The sequence below is a fragment of the Anser brachyrhynchus genome, assembly GCF_964034855.1.
Source record: "Anser brachyrhynchus genome assembly, chromosome: 28".
In the NCBI taxonomy this organism is placed as follows: Eukaryota; Metazoa; Chordata; class Aves; order Anseriformes; family Anatidae; genus Anser; species Anser brachyrhynchus.
Genome location: NC_137721.1, coordinates 3464978 through 3486512, shown reverse-complemented (window position 1 = coordinate 3486512; position 21535 = coordinate 3464978). Strand labels below are relative to the sequence as shown.

The 21535-nt window shown below is 69.1% G+C and overlaps 1 protein-coding gene across 1 annotated transcript; it reads right to left on the bottom strand.

Annotated features, from left to right (window-relative positions):
* Positions 1-665: 665 nt before the first annotated feature.
* On the bottom strand, positions 666-11417 carry EFNA3 (ephrin A3). The gene is made up of 5 exons (XM_080570357.1): positions 11217-11417; positions 2410-2699; positions 1828-1893; positions 1600-1677; positions 666-1488 (listed from the first exon to the last, which is right to left on the bottom strand). The coding sequence occupies exons 1-5, from the start codon at positions 11324-11326 to the stop codon at positions 1367-1369; spliced, it is 666 nt and encodes a 221-aa protein (XP_080426483.1). The 5' UTR covers positions 11327-11417; the 3' UTR covers positions 666-1366.
* Positions 11418-21535: the final 10118 nt, after the last annotated feature.

Genomic DNA, 21535 nt, shown 5'->3' with positions numbered 1-21535 from the left:
GTGTGCCCCCCTCCCAGGGGGTCCCAGGGCACAGTCCCCTCCCTACGCATCCCTTAGCCCCCGCTAGGCACCGATGGTCCTTCCTGAGCGCCGGGGGCACCCCCATGCAGACAGGCATGTGAGACCCCCCCAGTGCCAGCAGGAGCCCCGGGGTGCCTGGCACAGCCAGAGACATGAGCAGGGGACCACAGGGATTCCCGTGGGGCCACCATGCACGTGGGGGTGCCTGCACACCCCCTCCTCTCCCCCCTGCTTGCAACATCCAGCCCGCAGAAGAGGGATGGGCTGGGGATATCCCGGTCCCGCTCCCCCCCAGGGCTGGGGGACACAACCCGGCACCCAAACACGATGGCCCCGCACTGCCCTTACCTGCGTGCTCCGGGCTCCTGCAGCGCCAGGTCCCAGCTGGATCCTTCCCTCCTGCCTCCGTGTCGGTGCCTCGGGGTCGGGGGGCAGCAGAGCCCCCAGGAGGGAGCGCAGAGCCCCGGGGCAGCTACGAGCCGGGGGGCAGGAGGGGGGGGCCTTGCTGTCAGCCCCACGAATGGCGCCTTTGTGCCTGAGGCGGGGGGCACGTGGAAGGTCCGTTTGCACATGGAGGGACCACACCGGCAGGGCTGGGCGCCGGGGCGCGCTGCGCACGGCCGGGACATGGAGGGTCGTTCGTGTTTTTTTTTTTAAATCCTTTTATTTGATTTTTTTTTTCCTTTTTTTTTATAGACTAAGAGCAGAATATGAAAATCACCAGCCAAAGCACTTTGAAAAAAAGGTCGAGATTGTTTGTTTTTTTTTTTTCCCCAAAAAGTGTCTGTGCGTTTGCATAGGTCGGGTCTTCACGGAAGACGAGGAAAATCCAACACGTTTGACTATGTACAAGCCAGCCCGGGGCCAGCGCCGCTGCCTATGGTACATTATAGATATATCTATATAGTCGCTCTCTGTACAGTATGTATAGATCTCTATATAGGTATGTACAGGCTGCCCGGCCCCGGCGCCCTGCCCTCACGGGGCCCAGCGCTGCTCCCAGCCATGGGACACCTGGGAGGCCGCAGCAGCCCCCGGGCAGGGCTGGGGGCTCCACGCTGTGGGACGGCATCGGTGGGAGGCGGCAGCACCCAGCCGAGTCCCCCCAGCAGGGGCTGGAGACGTGGGTGGGGGCGAGTCCCATGCAGGTCCCAGCGGGGCCGGGCGCGTGCCACCATCCCCTGCCCCGCACGGGAAGGGTCCCTGGGCTGGAGGCGCTGATGGTGCAGAGGGGCCGGGCGCAGCTCCCGGGGCAGCTCCATCCTGGCAAACAGCAGCAGGTTGGGGGGACGACGGGTCCCCGCTCCGCGGTGCCGCTCTGGCCGGGCCCCCGCCGCGCTCGGAGCTAGGAGGCCAGCAGCGTCATTAGGAAGAGGGCGGCAGCCACAGCCAGGGGCAAGTGTTCCCGCTTGGGGCTGGTGCCGCTGATGCTCTTCTCCAGCTTGGGGATCTCCGGGTTGAAGTTTTCTGCGGGAAGAGAGAGGCGGTGAGCGGAGCGGCGGGGGCTGCTGGCCCTGACCCCCCGCCAGGCGGCTGCGGGGTGCAGGTGCTGTGGGGCTGGGGCTGCCCCAGACTCACCCAGGTCCTCGATCTTCACCTCGGGCCGCAGGGTGAACTGCGGCAGGGTGGGTGCCAGCTTCTCCCCAGAGTGCGACGCTGCAAGAGGGAGAGAGGGGACGGGGTGATGCACCCTGGCCAACCCCGCTCCCGCAGCCCCACCAGCCAGGACAGGGGGACCTGGGAGCCCCCTAAGACCCGATGGATCCCTGCAGCACCCACCCCGCGGTGCCAGGGGGGGTTACTCACTGGAGGCACAGCACACGAACACCTTCATCTTCAGGCAGGCCCGGCGGTGGTTGTGTGTCGGTGTGGCTGCAAAGCAAGAGCGGGTTGGGGCGGCTCCTGTGGAGGGGACCCCAGTGCCGGGCACCCCCCCGGCTCAGTGAGCTGCCGCCCACTGGCTCTGGGTGTGGGAGGGTTGCAGCACCCCCGTCCTGCACCCTGAAACACACTGCATCCCCACCCTGCACCCCGAAACACGCTGCATCCCCACCCAGTACCCCCTTACCTCACCCATCAGCACCCCAGATTTGCTCCGGCATCCCCACCTCACGCTGGCACTCCCACCCCCAAGCTCCCCCCACCCCCCGTCCCTCCACAGCACCCCTAAACCCTCACCCCATCCCTGAGGTCAGGGAGCCTCCTCGGAGCAGGGGTGGGCACAGCCGCCTGGCCAGGGGTGTGCGGGGGGGTCCCAGCTCGGGGGGATGTGGAAAGGCACCCTCAGAGCCTGGGGACGAGCTGGGGTGGGATTCAGGGGACCCGGCGTCAGGGGCAGGCATGCTGAGGGGTGTCTGGGGGGGGGTCCCATCCTGCTGCCCCACGTACAGATGTAGTAGTACTCCTGCCCCGCGCGGAACTCGTAGCCCAGCGAGAAGGCGCTGTAGCGCTGGAACTTCTCCGAGAACTTGATGGGGCTGTGGGGCGCGTGGGGCCGGTTGCACTCCCAGCGCTTGAAGCCCTGGCTGGTGTTGCAGGTGCGGTAGCCCTCCGCGTTCACCATGTACAGCACGTACTGCTCCAGCCTGTGCTCGGGCACCGAGGCGTTGTAGTGCGGGCAGTAGATGTCCAGGTAGTCGTTGACGTTCACCTGCACCGTGTAGCCCTCCCGCCGCAGGCTGCAAGGGAAGGGATGGAGATGGGGTTAGAGACACCCGTGCTTGACCTGCTTACGGCAATCAGGATCCGGCCCCAGAGTGCTCTGCCCCCACCACCAACCTCCCGACCCCCCCATCTGAGCCACCCCACGCACCCGCCTTGCCCAGCCTCAGCCTCACGGACCCCCAGCATGGGGGCGAGCCTGGGGCAGGATCCGGCCCTTTCCAGGCCCCAGACCCTGTCCCGGGAGGCACCGCTGCAGCACCGTGCATGACACCCGAGGGCAGCTGCGAGCCTCCCAGACCCACGGGACACCAGGAAGGCAGCAGTGGGGCTGAGCAATGCGGCAAGACGGCACAGACGGGGACGTTGGTCCAGAGCTCGTGGCACACTGGGGCTGCCCCACATCCCCCAGCCCGCGGGGGCTGCAGCCAGGTCTGCTGCTCCTGTAGGGCCGTGCCATGGGGGGCTCGGGGGGCAGAGCGGGGCTGGGCCACCTCTGCGACATGAGACAGGGGGGACCCTGTGTCCCCACATCAGGCTGGGCAAACCCCTCTCCCCACAGTCCCATCCCCCCAGCCCGGTGCCCCACGGACCTGGGGCTTGATTTGGGGTGGGGGCTCCCGGGCGCTCACCACCCCCCTGGGCTGCCTGAGGCAGGAGTGACGCCGCCACACAGGGAAGGATGCTACGGATGCCAAGCCACGTGCACGGGTGACACCGCCGTGTGAGCACGGGAGCGTGAGACGGGGGTGCTGGGTGCTGCAGGCAACGCGTCGGCAGCCTCAGAGCGGGACGGACAGACAGACAGACAGACACACCAAGCAGTGCGCGGGGCTGAGGGACACCAGGGTCCCAAAGGCATGCAGGGACCCTGGAGGGGACAGAGCCTGCGCAGCCCTGGGGCAGAGCACGGCCATGGATACACAGGAGGGGCTCAGGACCCCGGCCACGATGGCCCCGGTGCTCCCCGTGCTCTGGCAGCCTCTGCCCACTGCGCACCCAGCCCCGCAGCCCCAGCACCGCCACGCGCTGCGGCTCAGAGAAAGGATTTCTCACCCCGCTCTGGCTAATCCCGTTATTTTGTTAATGCCGTAAAGGGTGGCCCTGGGGGAGCCTCATTTACATTGATTAGGAGCGGCAATCCCCTCAGATCCACTCAGGAGAGGCTCTGCTGGCTCCTAATCCGTGCCCGATTGAAATCCCGGCCGCGGTAATCCTCGCAGCCGAGCCGCCTGGCGCTGACCCCCTGCTCCTGCCAATTAATTACCAACCGGCGCTGCGAGGCGCTGGCTCCGCACCGAGATGCCGCAGCAGCCCTGGGATGATGACCAGACCCGGCTCCATCGCCCGGCTCGGCAGAGACTCCGTGTCCACGCTGCGGCGAGGGGACCCCCCCGGCACCCCTGGGTGCCACCACCCTGCTGCTTTCGGAGGGACGAGCAGCCTCCCCTTTGCCCCGCTCCCCTGGGACCGCCACCCCACGGCCCCTTTCCCTTCTTTCCCAGTGAATCTTGGTGCACGGGGCCCTGGCGAAGAGCTCGGGGACCCCTTGGCACCCGTGCCCGCAGCGCAGCTTCCCATGGCCGCCCGGCAGGGCTCGGCAGGCAGCGGGCAAGGCTGCGCGTGCAGACGCCCCACCCTGGAAACTGCCCCCGGCACCATTTGGGGAGCCCGGGCGTCCGGCCAGGGCCCGGGGCACCCGGCACGCAGCGCCCCGGATCGGCACCGTGGAGGGAACTGGATGGGGCCGAGCATCCGCCAGGGACCCCAGCAGCGCTGCCGCCCTCCTGGCGGTGCTGCCAGTGCCGGGGGGGGCTCTGAGCCAGACCCCACGGGGCAGGGAGCAGCCCCCCCGTGGCACCTCCCTCGCCGCGCAGCCGCTATTTCCCCGTCCCAGCCCCACAGCCCGGCGAGGCAGGAGCCCAGCAAGCCGCCGGCCGCCGGGCAACTCCTCCGACATCAAGGTGCTGAGGCAGCCACCCTAGCTCCGCGCGGTGCCGGCGACCTTTCATGTTCCACCTTTGATGTGGTGTGAAAGGGAGGTGTTGGGGGGGGGGGGGAGGCTTGTTATTAAAGAAATGGCCCCGGGGAGAAAATTGCAATTAACTCCATACGGGACTCAGGGCTGGGACGCCAGCACACCCCGAACCAGCTGCCCCACACCATGAGGGGGGGCCGGTAGCTGGTGCTCAGCACTACAGGAGCAAGGAGCTGGGGCAGCCGTTCCCCGCCGCCCCCCCCCCCGGGACCACTGCTGAGGCTGCACGGGAGTGAAAACAGGCGCCGCATCCCGCTGCGCCAAGGGAAACGCTGTGCCGGGGAGCAGCGGAGCTGGAAGCTCTCCTTTCCCCCGGTGCACCCAGCACTGAGGGTGCCCCCACCTGGGACCCCCCCGGGGCCCATTAGGAAACATGGCTCCTGATAAACAGCCTCGCTAACTAACGAGCGCTCTCCCTGGGGCACCGAGGGCCGGGCTCCCCCGGGCAGGGATGGGGCTGGGGCATGCCAGCACTGCAGTGGAGGGGTTTGGGGAGCCCAGGAGGTGCTGCAGGGGCTCTGTGCCCCGTGGCAGCGAGCCCCACGGCCAGCAACAAGCCCCACGGCCACCGTGCACAAGGAGCTCACAGGCATTAGGGCACCATCCCCAGCCGGGAAGGGCTGGGGATCACCCCCAAAGCGGGCAGAGCTGGGGGGCCACGATGGCCTGGGGCACGGCAAGGGGCTCTGGCGGGACACGAGCTGCTGCCCCCTCCACAGAGCTGCCAGCTCCCTGGTACCAGGGGGAGAGCAGCCCCAGGGTGTCCCCACCCCTTCCCGGGGATGCAGCAGATCTGGCTGCGATGCTGCATCCTCGGCTCCTGCACTGTGTGAGCCCCCCATGACCACCCACCTGCAGGGTGAGGAGCGACGCGGCAGGGCATGGCTGGATGCCCCTGAATCCCAGCAGTCCCAGTGCCACCTCCGGAGCACCCTGTTTTCAGGCAGAAGGATGGGACAGACCCCAACATGACGTCCCGAGCCTCCTTTCCCCACTGAAACGCACCCTAGAGAGCGCGCAGGGCGCCAGGTTCCTGGCGGCCCACGTGGTTATCAGGAAGCCCCAGGGAGAGGTGACCCCGGTCGGGACAGATCCCAGAGCCCTTCTGGGTGCAGACAGCCCTGCTGTGGCTGGCGGGCCACGTCGGGCTCCGGCAGGGCCCGAAGGGTTAAGCGTGGGAGCAGAACGGGCAGCATCACTTCTGCACGACTGCATTTTTAGAGCAGGGCTTTCGCAAAGCAGTGGTACCTTCCAGCATCCTGTCGGAGCTGGGCAGATGGATTTCCCCTGGCAGAACCATCCCGAGCACAGGCTGGGCTCAGCGCCCGTGGGCCCTGCACCGGCAGGACCCCGGCTACCTGGCACGCCGCAGCCGCTGGCGAGCTGGGCGGCTGCTCCGCTCCCATCTGCTGCGATAAATCTGGGCTGAGCGCTGCACGCTCGCTAACGCGCTGCTACGGAACGCCTGGTGCACTGCAGCACGCCTGGGCCACCCCTGGCAGGAGCAGCACGAGGGGGAAACAGACCCCCACGGGGACCCCCACACCACGGGATCCGTCCCAGGAAAGGCCCGGAGGGTTTGGGGACAGATCCGGGCTCGGTGTCGCACAGTGCCGAGGGCAGTGCCGGGGACTGGGGCGATGTGGGGCGTCCCCCAGTGTGGGTGACAGCGCGGGGGGCCACAGCGGATCCCCTCCCCCAGCCCTTTGTTTGGCTCTGGGAGCTTTGCCCTTTCGGCACATCCGGGGCCCATCGATCAGCCGGCGAACAAAAATAGTGCCATTGATTTATGCTTTCCCCTTCCAGTCACTCCACGCGACAGCGAGAGGTGAAGGCGCATCGATCGCTGTGGCCGGTCCCCCCCGACGGACGGACGGAGGGACAGACTCGGATGTCCCCCTCCCCACGCAGGCAGCGCTGCAAAGTCACGGCACCCAGACGGCCGCGCACACGCGCGCTCGCTCGGCAGACAGCGCCTGCGACACAGCCCACGCGCACGGGTGGCACGGTGCCACGGCGGCCCCCCCGTGCTGCCCCCCTCCCCGGCACGCCTGGCTCACGCCTGGCGCAGCCGCAAGGTGCAGGCACAAAAGGCATCGCTAGCACACGGCGTCCCTGTCCCCAGGGCCACCTCCCCGGCTCGCACCCCCGGGGGCGTGCACGGGGGGGGGATCGGGGCTCCTGGGGGGCCGTGGGCTGCTCCCCAGTGCTGCCATAAATCTCTTGGGGAGGTGGCAGCAGGAGAAGGGACTGGGGAGTGGGCGGATGGGGCCGCATCCATGCCGGGGTGGCAGGCACAGCCGCAGCCCCAGGACGGTGTCCCTGGCGTTGCCTTACAGGTGCCCCTGCCCCCCCCCCCCCCATCCATATCGACGGCTGCACGATCCCTTTAATCCCTGCTAAAGCCCGTACCTTCCCGCTTTGCTAACAAGATCAATGAGGTTTTTAATTGGGTTTTAATTAAACCATCAATCCGCAACCGGTGACTCAATTACCAGCCTGGGCAGGAGCGGGTGGCCCCAGCCCTGTTGCACCCTCGGTTCAGCCCCTGCACCCCGATGCCACAGCCTCTGCTCCCATAGGGCCCTCCCTCGGCATGGGAACCCCGCGGGGCACCGGCCACGGCCCCTGCGATCCCCTGGGCTCGGAGCCGCCCCGCACGGTGACTCACGGGGCACAACACCCTTTGCCCCCGGGCAGCGCCTCCTGCTACACTGCAGCCAGCACCCCGCGCTGCATGGGCAGCCAGGGCTTTGCACCCCAGGGAGATCTCCATGGGTGGGGGGAACGGCTGCGGGTGGGGGTGGCTGAGCCCCCCCCGTCACCCCCAGCCCACATGGGGATGCCATGGCACGGACGCTGGCAGCCGGGACCGGGCCATCACCAGCCGGAGAGGTGCAATCCCCACTTTCCCCATCTCCACACCCACGCTGGGGGTGGGAAGCGCCCCCCCCCCCCCATACACACCCTGCATGGCGTAACTGCCCCACACCTGCAGCATCCTCCCTCCTGGATGCCCGCGGGGGACAGGGGGGACCCCATCACACCGCAGGTGACGAGGGATGGAGCTGCAGCACCGGGACCCAGCACCCTCGGGGGGCCTGGGTGTGCCGCTCCCCCCGCCCCACGGCAGGGCCGCGGCCGCTCTCCTGCGTGAGATGCTCCCAGGAGAGGCTGCTCCTCACGAGGGCTCTCTCAAGAGCCCGCTCCAGCTCTCGCCGCCTGAAATACAAAGTCAGGCAGATAAAAGCCGCCTTGAAGTGGTGAGCGCAGCGGCGGCGGTGGCGGCTGGGGGGGCTGCACAATGCTGGGCGCTCCCTGCACGCAGGTGGGCTCTGACCCACCTGCCTTGGCCGGCCACCGGCACCTCCCGTACCCCTTCCTCACAGCTCCAGCCGTGGTGCTGAGCACCCCGAGCTGTGCCCTTGGGCCCCGCGGTGTCCCCCCGGCGCGGGGCAATGGGTCTGCTGCCACCTCCCAGGGCACGCGGGTTCGGGGGACGCGGCTTTGCAGGAACAGCCAGCGGGGCAGACCCCGGAGCTGGTTTTGGGGGCTCATTGGGGACAGCTGGCCATGCCCGTGCCCATGTGTGGGGACAAACCCCGTGTCGCTGTCCCCATCCCTTGCGCACGGGGCTCCCAGCAGGGAGGTGGCACTCTGGGGGTCACCCTGCAGAGCTCCCAGCCCCTGGCCGCAGGGCGCCACTGGGAGGCAGCCGTGGCCCCGAATGGCAGCGCTGGGTGGGACACGGCCACCTGGCACCTTTGCCCCGTGCCACCGCGCCTGTTCCTGGCAGGACTTGGGAACGGAGGGCAGGGGCCAAGGATCATCCCGCACCCCTCACGCTGCCACCAGCAGAAACAGCGTGACAGACAGAGAGCACACCCAGACAAACGGCACGCAGAGCACGGCCAGAAGCCTCCGCTGCCTTCGAGCCTCAATTCCTGCCTTCGCCCCCATCCCAGGCCTTGCAACCAGGCACCCCAAAACCGCTGCATAGAGGGGTGCCCTGCCCTCTCTGCCTCCCTTGTCCTCCGTGCACAACCCGTTGTCTCCCGTGGTGGCAAGGGAACGTGGAGGAGCAGAGCAGCGTGCCAGCAAGCAACAAGCGACATCCTCCCAGCGAGGGGAGCGGCTGCGGTGGCCGGAGCGGTGCAGAGCTGCGATACATTTGTGGGGTTCCTGCCGCAGCCGGCACCCCTGGAGGACAGATCCGCAGCCGAGCCTGGCAGCGCACGCCCTGCTCCCCGGAGAGCCCCGCGGGTGCTGTGCAGGGCTTGTTTATTGCTCTGATTGCACTGGGGTTGCTGGGATTTGCAGGCTGCGGCCCAGGGAGCCTAATTCCCCCCATAATTTATCTAATCCAGACACTTTGCCGTGCGGCTATAATTGCGGCCGAGCTGCCGCACTGCCTAACAATAAATATCCTCGCTCCGGAGTCCCTGGGACACGTCTCTGCCGCAGCCGCCCCCACCTCGCCGCCCGTGCCCTGAGCTGGACGCTCGCAGCCGCGCCAGAGACGCGTGCGCGGTGGGCGCAGGCAGCTGGCTGCGACGCCCATGGCATGGCACAGCACAGTGGGGGCACCTCCGGCACCCCCCCCGCCCCATCCCCGAGGAGGTGGCGAGGGCAGTGCAGGGTCACAGCTCTGGCTGCGGGCGATGGGGTGGGGAGAGGCAGCCCCTCGGGAGCAGCAGGACGAGGGTGGGCACGGGAATCGCCCATCCGCCGGGGTCCCGGCAATGTCACAGAGCGGGGATGGGGGCGTCAGCAGGGTCTGGCCGGAGGAGCGGGGTGCGGGAAGGTGCCCAAGCGCAGCGGGACGAGCCGAGTGCCCTGCCATTGTGCTGCGCCTCGGCATGGCACGTCTTACACACGCACGATTTATGGGGCCTGGGCTTCCGCCTGGAGACACAGCCTCAATGAGAGGGGAAGGAGCTGCCCAGCAAACGCTCCCTCCCCACACAAAGGGGTGCAGGGTCAAGGGGAGCCTGGGGGAGCCCCAGCACGGACGGGTGGCGGGGGTCCCTCTGGCTGGGTGCAGCCCCCAGCCACAACCCTGAGCGCTTGCACCGGAGAAGGAGTGAGCGAGAGGGGCCATCCCAGCAGGCTGAGGCCCCCACTTCCCATGGAGGGGGGTCCACGTACCCCCTGGGGTCCCCAAAACCCCTTTTGCCACGCCAGGGAGGAGCCCGATCAATCTGTGCCCATCCGTGCCCAAAGCCCACGCGGTGCCCCCCCCGGCACAGCCGTGCCCGCACCGTGCAGCAGTGCCACGCGCCCACCCGGCCCCCCCCGCCGGCGAGGGCAGCGCTCAGCTTCCCCCCCACGAGGCGTGGGGGCCGCGCCGTGGGTCCGGCTCTGCTCGTGCCCATCGATCGCCCCGGGCTCCCTGCGGCTCCGCTGACAGCAGCCGTGGGCGCGACGGCAATTTCCACATCTTCGCTTCCAAACCCCATCCACTCGCCCCCGCAGCCCCCGCCGGGGGAGCCGGCAGCCCCGGTAGGACGGGGAGGGGGGGGATGGCGGGGGGGGGCTGCCCACCGCTCGCATCCACCTTGGCCGGGATGTCGCCGTGTCGGGGCCACCCGACGGTGCGGGGGGCGGGGGGGCAGCGGGGTCTCGCCGCCCTCCCCTCTCAGCCCCCCCCCCCCCCCCCGCGCCGCACCGCCGGTGTCGCTCCCGCGCCCAGACAGGCGGTGCGGGGGGGGCGTCTGGCGGCGCGGCCACGGGAACGGCGGCGCTGCGGGACCCCGGTGCCCGGTACGGCGCCCCGGGAGGGGTCCGCGGGACCCCCGCTGCCCACCGCCGGCAGCTCCCGCGCCGTCGGGGAGGGCTCGGCCCCGGTGCCACCGAGCGACCCCCGCCCGCACCGCCGCGCTGCCCCCCGGTTCACCGGGTGCCGCCGAGCCCCGGTGCCAGCGGCGAGCCCGTCCGCAGCCGGAGGGCTCCGACCCTGACGGTGACCGCGCCCCCCCCACCCCCCGCCGCCTCGCACCGTGGCACCGGGGGCTCCGCTCCGCCGCCGGTCGGGTCAGGGCGGCCCGGGTACCTGCCCCCCCCCCCCAAAAAAAAAAAAACCGGTGCGCCGGGCCGGAGCGGCCCCCGCCTCCGCGGGAAGGGCGAGGTGCGGCGGCCCGGGAGGGGCAGCGGAGCGGCCGGTGGGGGCCGTGCCCCGGCAGCCCCGCCCGCACGGGGGCGTCGCGCCGGCACCGGCACCGGTACCGGGGGTGGGATGGGAGGGGGAACGACTCGGTCCCGGTGCACGCGCCCCCGGACCGGTGCAGACCCCCCCCACCCCCCTCCGCCGCCCCCGGGGCGCGCATCCTTCAGCGCGATCCTCAGCGCGCCCCCGCCGCGTCCTTCCCGGCGGCGCCCCCCGCCCAAACCGGCGCCGGGGACCCCCCCCCGCCGCCACCACCGCCCCCCACATTGCACCCCCACCCACCCCCCATGCCGGTACCGGCGGACTCCCCCCCCCCCGCCCCGCACTCACTGCAGGTTGGAGCTGTTCCAGTGCACGGCGTGCCGGTTGCCCAGGGCCCCCGGGGGCCCCCGGCCCAGCAAAAGCAGCAGCGGGAGCAGGGGCAGCAGCCGAGCAGCCATCCTGCCGCCGCCGCGGTGCCCGCCGCGATCCCAGTGAATGGAAGAACCGAGCCGGAGCCGCCCGCGCCCCGCGCCCCCGGCGCCCAGCTCCGCCCCGCGCGCGCCCGCCGCCGCGCCCCCGCGCGCGCGCGCGCCCGCCGCCGCCGCCGCCCCGGGGCTCGCCTGCACCGGCACCGGGCGGCGGGGATGGGGGTCGCGGCGGTGGAGGGGGGGGGGAGGGGGGGGGGAGGGGAAGGGGCTTGGGTCCCACCGGGACCCCCGCAGGTGGAAGCACTGGGCTCGGTTCCCACCGGGACTGGGGGCTCACTGGGACCGCGTCCTGCCGGGGGGGCTCACCGGGACCCGCACGGGTGGGGCCACCGGGGCTGGATCCCACCGAGCCCCCCCAGTGGGGGGGGAGATGGCGGGGCTGAGCGCCCCAGCCCCTGGAGGTTCGCGTGGCTGGAAGAGCTGCGGGTCGGTGTGCTGCTGGCACCACGGGGGGGCCGGGGGTTCACAGATTTGGCCGCCCCGGAGGCCATTAGGCAACCGAGAGAGCAGGTGGGCACCCAGCCAGGGCACCCCGGATGCCGGGGGAGGACAGTCACAGTGCCAGGCTCTGCCCCGTCCTGCCCCGAGGAGCCCGTCTGGCTGCGCACCCACCCGCTGGCCCTGTCTCCTTGCCCTCCCCGCGCTCGTGGCTCATTTCCCCCGAAGGTCCGTGGAGGGCAGAGGTGCCCAGGGGACCCGTGGCAGCTGGGGGGGGGGACACAGGTGCTCCCTGGGCACCAGTCCCCGTGGGCCATGCGGGAAGGGATCGAGCTGGGTGCCGATCGAGCTGGGTGCCAGCTCCGAGCTGCCCGTCCTCAGCAAGTTCCCTTAGCAACTGCTGGTGCGGCACCGCCCAGAGGTCCCATGTGCCAGGCGCTCCACGCCCCGGCACACGTGTGCGCACACGAGCACGCTCGCACCAGTGCAGGCACTGGCACGCACGCACCCGGCTCGCTGCGAGCTCGCACATGGGTGCGTGGCCGAGCGTGCGCGCGTGCCCGCTGCCGGCACTGACCCAAGCCCTTGCACATGACCCAGGGATTCGGCGGCTCTGGGAGCTTGCAAGCGAAACCGGGAGGCTATCGAAACCACAGCCGAGCTTGCTGAGCCAGCCCTGGGTGCTGCCGCCGGTGGCCGTGCTGCCGGGCCCAGCGCCTTGTGGTGGCAGCGAGCGCGGCCGCGGCGGTGCGGGGCCAAGCGCCCGTTCCCCGTGCCCCCTGCGCCCGAGCACGGCTGCTCCCAGGACTGGCAGGGAGACGCGGTGTAACCTGGGGGGAATCTGCTGCCAGACGATGAGGACCTCTCAGTGGGAGCAGAGCCTCATCCCCCTGGGGACCCCTTTGTGGGCTCCCCAGCACCCTCCAGACGAGCGGATGCTGCCCCAGACCGTGGAGGGGGGGGTGAGGGCAGCGGTGCCTGGGGTAGGGCAGGTCACTTGGTCCCACTTTCTGCCTGGTTTCGCTGCCAGTTAGCACGTGCTGGGTCCTTCCCTGGTCCCCGTTCCTGCCAGTGGTGCCCGCAGCAGGGCTGTGCCACAGCCCCGTGGCCCCCACCCGCACCAGCAGCACTGGGGGGCCAAGCCCCCAGCAGAGTCCTGCCAGGAAGGGGGAGGGTGCTGGTGAAACAACCGGGAGGACCAAAAAAGCATCCATTAATTATTCATCTGGAGAAGTGAAGTGAAGAAAATACAACACGTGAGAAAGGGCCCCGGCTGGCCTGGGGGGGGGGGGGAAGGATGGGGGGGAGGTGGGCGGAGAGCTGGGGGGCACAGGAGGGGGCCGGGGGCTGCAGAGGGGATCGAGGCACCCGGGTCCCCCCGTACAGCAGCGGTGTCTCCATCCCTGCGCTGTCCCAGGGCTGGGGCATGGTGCTGGGAGGACGGGGGGCGATGCCGGTGGGGGGGGGGGGGGGCACGCACCTCTGGAAGGGACCGCGACCAACAACGCGCCTGCAGCCATGGAAACGCCATCGTTCGGCAAACCCATGGCAACACACACCTCCACATGGAGACACCCCGCACATGGCAACGCGCTCGCCCGTCTGGAAGCACCCCGTGCACGGCCGCGCACCCCGTTACCCCCCGCCCCCGGTACGGGAAGGGGGAGGGGGCACTGCACCATCATGCCCAGGTGCGGGGATGGAGGGGCTTGGGTGGCCGAGTGAACCCTGCCCTCTCCGTGCACCCACTTGTGGGTGCCAGCACGCACCTGGCAGCACCCCCTGCACCCTGCAGGCCCCCCCCGTCCCCCCCAACCCTGCACGCGGAGGGGCTCGGCTCCATTTTGCTGCCAGCAGCAGGAGACGGTGGCTGCAGCGGGGACAGCCTGGGGACATTGCCAGCCGGGCGGCCGCGCTCTCAGGAGGATGCGAGAGGCCTCGAGCTCTCCCAGCAGCTCCAGGAGCGCCATGGCATGAAGCAGCCGGGGGTCTCCCCCCCCACTTCCATTTGCAAGGCCCCCCGGCTCTTCCACCCCCTGCGCCCGTCGCAGTGAGGACCAGCAGATTTGTGCGTCAACACGGGGGGCACGGGGGGGGGGTCGGAGCAGAGCAGCAGGTGGATGTGGGCACCGGCACAGCAGCTCCCACCCCATGCGGGGCTCACCCTGTCCCTGGCCAGCCCTGTCCCTGGGGCGGGGGGACACCGCGAGCCCGCGGTGCCTGAGCTGGGGTGGGCACGGGGGTCCTGTCGGCCGTGTGTGCCCGGCGGGGCAGGGGGACCCGCGTCGCCTGCTCTGGTTAATATTTAACCACGGCTTCCTGTGACAGCATGTCGCAACCGCAAAGCAGAGCCAGCATTCAATAAATCATCGCGCTGGGCTGGGCGCCGGGGGGGGGGGGGGTGGGAGCAGAGCGGGGGGGGCAGCAGCGGAGCAGCGACCAGCCAAGCGAGAGGGGGAGCCGATAAATAATTCATTAAATAAATAAACATGGCGAGAACGCGGGGAGGAGGCAGGAGTGTAACCAAGAAAGGGCTCGGTGAACGCGGGCATGAAATATTCACCAGCCACACCTACACGTCCCCGAACACGCTGAGCTCAGGGCTCCCGACCTGCTGGGGAGGAGCCAGGCGCCGGCGCGTGTCCAAGCGGACACGGCAAGAACATGCTAATTACACGCAGTGCAGGCGGCAGGGCCACGCTGCAGCCCCCGGATTGCGGAGCAGGTGGCCAGAGGTTCGGGCACATCTGTGCGGAGCTGGCTCGTGCCAGCTCCTCTGGGCAGCGCTCAGACCTACAAATGGCCTGGCCACATCCAGCCCAGTGCTCAGCCGTACAAACGACACGGCCACATCCAGCCCCGTGCCGCAGCTCGAGCATGCCGCCGGCCCGCCGGGGAGTGCACGCGGCTGGCGTTCTTGGGGCACGGTCTCGCCGCAGCACGGTCCCCCTGCGCCCTGCTCCCCGCTTCCTTTTTCGTCCACGTGTCGGTCTTTAAATTTGAATGAAGGCCTCACGGATGGTCGCGCTGCGTCAGCGTCTCTGTGAGCGCCGGGCTCCAGCTGCCCCCGTGGCAGCGCCGGGTGCTGGGTGGGACACCCGTGTTGGGGAGAAGGGGGACCCCCGGCCTGGGAGCCTCCCACTTGGACACCCTGTGTCTTGCTGGCACTGCAGCCCCATGACTGAGCTGGGATGGTGGCGGTGCTGCTGGTCCAGACAGTGTCATCTGAGGGCAGGGAGGTGGCACCGAGGAAGGAAGAGGGGTGGCAGGGCCATGGGGCCACCTCGCTGGAAGTCTCATGCTGTGCGTGGCAGGGGCTGGGGGGCTGGAGGTGAGCTCCGCTACAGAGATGAACATGGGGGTGATTTGTTAATTATCGCCTCGATGGCCTGAGTTAATTGATGGGGAACTTGATGGCACAGGCTCGCAGAGGAGGGTTAATTACCGATGCAGAAACAGCCACCAGCAGCCCCGCCACGCTCGCAGCGGCCACACGAGCAGGCGCCTGTGCCGGGTGGCAGTGGCAGCGCAGAGCCAGGCTGTCGGAGGAAATCAACTTCCTCGCGAAGTCGCCGGGATTAAGTCATGCATACCTTCCTGGCTCCGCCGCTGCCAGCCCCGAGGTTTCTCACGGGGCCTGGCAGCTCCTGCTCCCCTGGGAGGGAGGAAGCCGCAGGATCCCTGCCCTGGGCGCTAGGCGCCTGCTCGCAGGAAGCCTGGCTCCGGCGGGGCAGCACACAGACTCCTCGATGCCAAATCCCACCAGCACCCGGCGGTTCGGGCACCCAGAGGGGCCGGGCAGGAGGCGCTGGGGTCGCCCGTGTGCGCACACACGTAGACATGCACACGGCGGTGGCCAGGTCCCCGGGGTTCCCACGGCCCGGCAGCCGCAGCCGCTGTCACCCCACGCTGCTCCCCGGCGCGGCGGTGCTGCCGCGGTTGATCACAGCCCGATACCGGGCTCCATGCCCCGGGGCGCCGCTGACACCGGTGCGCACGCCTCGGACCGCAATGCGAGGCAGCACCGCGGGTGCAGGTGGAAACCAGGTGCTGGGGGGAGTGCTGGGGGGCCTGCTGCCCCCTCTCCCCACACCGCTCGGCCCCACAGCCCCCGTGCCCGCAGCAGGGGCTACCTGGCAAGAAGCGCCTGTGTCAGCAGCCAGCGCGGAGCGGCTCAGCCAGCTCCTCTCCTCTCCTCTGCGTGGCACACCTCCCTCCCTGGCCTCAAGATCACTCCAATATCATCTGCCAGCTGCAGCCCCAGCCCCGCTGGCCTGTGCCCAGCCCCTCCTGCTCCAGCACAGCCATGGCAAGGACACTCCAGGGGGTGCGAGGGCTGTGCCGGGAGGGAGCCGGACCAGGGCGAGCATGGTGGGGGCTGGCACCTGGCCCCACTGCAGCACAGCAGCCCTTGCTCCCCACAAAAGGGCCAAGGACACAGAGCTGGGCCTGCAACCTCCTGCCCTGGTGCTCAGCTCCCTTTTGGCCTCGCAGCATCACCGGGGTCTGGGCTTGGCTCAGCCTTTTTTGGGGCTGTGCTGTCCCACAGACCCACTTCCGACACTCCCAGGCTGCCTTCAGGGCTGGCAGCGGCGCGGGGGCGACGGGCGTCTCACCTTCCTCGAACGCTGCCTACACCTGGCCTTTGCCAGCTCCATGGTTTCTGCCCGTGCCCGAGGCCCCGTGTGCACCCTGAGGGTGAGCATGCGTGGGTGTGTGCAGGCGCACGCGTGCTGGCACTGTCGGCATGCACAGGGGCCACCCGCTGCATCCCAGCACAGGCAGCCGTGTGCACCCCACCATGGCCCCGGCGGTGCCCTGGGTGCAGAGGGGTGACAGAGCCACCAGCAGAGCAGCCGCGGGGACTGAGCGAGGAACGGGACCTAGGGGGGGTGGCGAGAGGCACCCGGATTGTGTGCTGGGGCAGGGCGGTGGTGCCTGAGCCACTGCCAACCCCCCTCCCAGCCCAGCAGCAGAGAGCTCTGAGCCACCCATTACCGGTGCCTAAGTGACATTAATCCGATAGCGGGGTGACAGGCGGCATCAATATCCCGCTCCCGCCGTACATAGATCACGCCACAATTAGCAGCTGCAGTTGCCAGGACCAGGAGCTCAGGCGGCTGCAGGAAGGGGTGTGGGGGGGTGACCAGGATGGGGTCCGTGCCCAGGGCTGTCCCCGTGCTCCCAGCCTGCTCTCATGGGTGGTGGTGCCAGGGTGGTGCCACCTCATGGGTGGTGGTGCCAGGCTCCTCGGTGCCAGAAGAGATGTGTGAGGGTCCCAGGGGACACGGGTAGTGCCCCTGGATCCCCAGCTGGCCCCAAGCTTGGATTAGTGGGGCTGCGCTGGCTCTATCTGCGCAGGGGATGTGCAGCCAGCTCCATCGCTGCCCTAGGTCACTTCTCCGCACGCAGGGTGCTCGGCTGGAGCTGTGGCTTGGCAGCGAGCGACCCCCCAGGCCTGGATAGGGGCAAGGGGTCGGGGCGAGGGGTCGGGCGAGGGGCCGAGCAGGGTGCAGCAGGAGCAGGAACCGGCATTGTGATGGAAATGTGCTGCGGTCACGGAGCTGCTTTCTTCTTCAAAGAGCTGCTCTAGGGCTGCGTTAATCCTCCCGACCTCGGGGGAGCAGACACCCCTGCAGCCAGGGAGGGAAACTGAGGCACGGGGGAAGGACACGAGCGGGGCTGTCCCAGCCCTGCTGCCCGGTCTCAGCCTCGCCACGCGTGCAGCGACCCTGCCTCCGCCGCACCCTCGGTGCCGAATCGCAGGGAAGCAAACAAGCTAATAAATCCGGGGAGTGGTGGGGGGGTGCTTGGGATAAAAAATAAAGGCGCGGGGAGATTTCAGGGCCTGAAATATTTATCAGGTTTGATGCGGCGCCCGTGCCGCATTCAGAGACACGCTGGCCGTGAGTGATGGCGCGGGGTATTTTTAATAATGCATCGCTTATAAAAGGCTCTGAGAGGGGCTGCGCGCCGCGCGGGGCGAGGGTGGCGATAGATCAGTGCTCGCCTACCAAACGTGGCAGCCCAGCTGGGGCCCCGAGGAAAAGGGATGGCCCCTCCGCCGGGTGCTGTGAGCCCTGCCCAGCCCAGCACCTGGTGCCCTGCTGGGGACACCCCTGGGGTGCTGGTGGCACCGCCTGGGGACAGAGAGCTGTTGGGGAGCGGGGTGCCCAGTGCCACCCGGGGGAGCCCAGAGCACCCCAGCAGGGTGTCTGTCTGCCCCCTCCAGCCCGTGTGTGTGTTTGGGCTCCCGTGCTCCGGGTGCGAGCCTGGCCCCGCGCCCCCGCCGCCGCACGGGGTGTTGCCGTCGCGCAAGCACCACGCACTCGCTCGCTAAATAATTCAGCGCATCGATCCGCTTCCTGCTGCAAGTGCTTCTGGCCACGGGCCGGCCAAGGCACGCTCCTGCCAGACAGGGGGACCAGCCTGTCCCCGTCCCTGTCCTCGTCCCTGTCTTCGGCTGGGGCCCTGCATGGAGCTGGGGAGCCTCAGGGAGCCACCCCACACACTGGGGGTGCTGGGATGCTGGAATGGGGCCGGGCACGTCAGCTCTGTGCCCAGCAGTGCTGGCTGGGCAGCACAGGGCTCTTGAACAGCTGATGAGGTCTTTGCCAGGGAAGCTCGTTAGCAGCTTGACGATCAAAGGAGCATGGAGCGGATCAATGAACACGGGGAACAGGCACAGAGGCACTGCAGGGCTCCTGCGCCGGGGCCATTGGCACGACAAGGGACCCCTGCGCAGGCTGGCAGGGAGCCATGGAGAGGAGCCTGCCAGCCCCAGCACCTCCGCCCTGTGCCCGGGCATCATTTGTGCAGCTCAGCCCTCAGCACAGGGCCCCCATCCCGCCCAGACGGGCAGGGGGCTTGGGGTAACAGGATGGGCAGAACCTCCTCCCCACCCTGCCTCGCCACCAGCTGCAGGGGTCTCCCTCCAGCCATCACCGGCGGGCTCTGCGCAGGCCCTGCTTTCCACGAAGGACCAGCACCTGGCAGCAGCCAGAAGCGTGCATGGAGGGGGCGGATGGGGCAGTGAGGAAGTGCTGGATGGGGCAGCGAGGCTGTGCACCCGCTGCATGACCTAGCCTTGCTAACACTGCAGTGAACCCTGGGTGTCCGGGCAGCTGGCCCCCACGCCAACCATCGCAGCACCCACCCCAGGCACAGCACACCCATGGGCGATGCTGCCCTTGGTGCAGGAGCACGAGCCCCAGCCCAGCCCTGGCCACCCCTTCCAGCTGTCTCTGGGGACGCAGCACGCCGGGGGTTGATGCCGTATCATTCGCACCAACCCCTTATTTTCCTGATCTTCCTCTCAGACACGTCGCTGAGTGCTGGGTGAGCTGCGGCTCCGCTGTCCCCCTGCCAGCTGGGCGGGTGCCAGCCGGAGATTCCCAGGATGGACTCGGCTCCATTTAAAACCAATTAGGAGCGAGAGGATGGGATGCTTAAAACCTGGGGGGGGGGAGCCCTGCCCCGTGCCCTGCTCAGATCCTGATGGGGCAAATCCCACACTGCAGGCTCTGCCTGTGCTCCCTGGCGCCACTGCGAGCCACCAGCCCTGTCCCCGGGGAGCCGGGCAGGGGTCCCTGCCATGGGGACCCCAGGTGTGGCAGAGGCAGCCCCAGCACCGAGGGCCCTTAGTATGCAGCAGGTGATGGCAGGCACCGACAAAGCCGGCAGCTGAATCGCGCCGCAAGGGCAGCTCCTACCCATCCTGCTCGGGCACGGCAGGATTATTGTCCGCTGGGATTACAGCGGGCTGCGGGGGCGGACAGGACAGGACACGGGCAGATGGAGACGGACGTCTGGCAGCGGCGTGGAGCAGAGGCGCGTGCCGGCAGCGTTTGCCTGGGTGTGCAAACCCGGCGGGTGCACGGGGTGGCGAGCGCACGCCCCGAGCTCACGCACGCTCTCCCCGCTGTGCTGGCTGCTGCCCTGGCGGCGGGCCAGCGGAGATAAGCAGCGGTGCCCTCTGCTCCGACCCCGTCAGCAGGAATTGGCTGGAGGAGACGCGGAAAGAAGCTCCCCAGCGGGTGCAGGACGAAGCGTCCGCCCCGGCGTGCTGGGCCCAGGATGGAGCTGGAGGGGGGCAGCACAGTGTGTGTGTGTGTGTGGCGGGGGGTCACTGTGCATCGCCCGGTGGGGGCTCAGCTGTTCCAAGCAAGGAGAAAGCAAGGAAAAACGCGGACAGGGGAACGCTGAGCCTGCCCCAGCCCTGCATGGCCATGCTGCCCACCCAGCTCCCTGCCCGGGTCCCACGGGATGCGGGCTGGGATGCAGCGGCCCCTGCCCTGTGCAACGTGTGCGCTGTGCTGGTGCAAAGCGGCGTGCACACCCACCAGCCCAGTGCACACACACACACACACACACACCCTCATTGCTATGACAGGCGTGGGCTCGGTGCGTGCGGCTCTGGATAATTAGCTGGCGCGGGCCGGCTCCCTCCAAAGCCCCTGCTGAGTGTTTTGCTAAATTATAACCTTGACGATGCGCATCATCAGACGGCTGCTCGGGGAACAGCCGGCTCCAGCCCCGCGCGCCCGGCGCTGAGCACCCGGCTGCAGCGGTGCAGAGCTGCCCGGCTGGAGCAGCATCATGCCGGGGGGACAACCTGCCAGGGTGGCATCCTGCTGGGGTGACATCCTGCTGGGGTGGCATCCTGCTGCCGTGGGTGATGCAGGAGCAGGAGATGGGCTCTGTGGCGTGGCCAAAGGGTGCTGGGGAGGTCGCAGCTGGGGGCGTGGGGCTGGTGCCCGGTGCTCGGTGCCCGATGCTGCGCTCCGTGGGGCTCCGCACGTGCCTGTCCCCTCGGCATGGCAATCCGGTGGCCCCGTTTCCATGGTGACACGGAGCCATTTCCCATCTCCGGGATGCTCTCAGCAGCTCCCGGGGTGGGGTCTGCAGCCACTGCCCTGCGCCCATGGGAGACTGGCAGGGATGAGCCCCTTGTATGTCTGGGGGGGGGGGGGAGCACGCTCTTCCCTTTGATGCCTTTGGGGTGCTGCCGGGCCCCACTTCCAGCCCTTTGTGCCCTGCTGCTGCCCCCCTGGGACAGCTGCGGTGCTTGGCCTCCTCCCAGGCTGTTGAGGGGTGTCGGGGTGCATCGGGTCTCCTGTCCTGGAGGCTGGGTGGGAGCACCCAGGAGCAGGACACTGCCCCCCCCGGGAGCCAAGTTCCTCACAGTGGGGCTGTGGCACTGCCGCCCGGCCGGGGAGCACCGCAGGGCCCCGAGGTTGGTCCTGGACTCGTCCCGATGCGCACCCCACAGCCCCTGTCCTACGGGGCTCAGGGGCACAGATCCACCCCAAGCACCAGCCCCGGTACCCCACGGGCTGGAGCAGGGGTAGCGGGACCCAGGCAGCCCATGGAGCACCCTCACCCCACGGCCCTGCTCACCCTCCCCACGGGGGACCCCGGCACCCAAATATCCCGGCCGGCACTGGTGCGGGTGGCAGGGGGGGCTGGCATTTGGAGGGAGCCCTGGGGCGGGGGGGTTGCGAGACGGAAGGGAAGGGATAATGGAGCCTATTCCTTTAATAGATTCAATTTCTGCCGCGGCTGGCTGCGGGGCGCGGAGCCATCAATTCGATTCAGGGGACGGGGAATCTGATTTGGAGCGGCCGTGCCATCAATTAGCTTTTATTGATGGCATTGCTCATTGGAAGTCGATGGGATTTGAAGCCGGCGGTGGCTCCAGCATACCAAGCAACCCGTGCTCAAGGACGGGGCCCAACCACT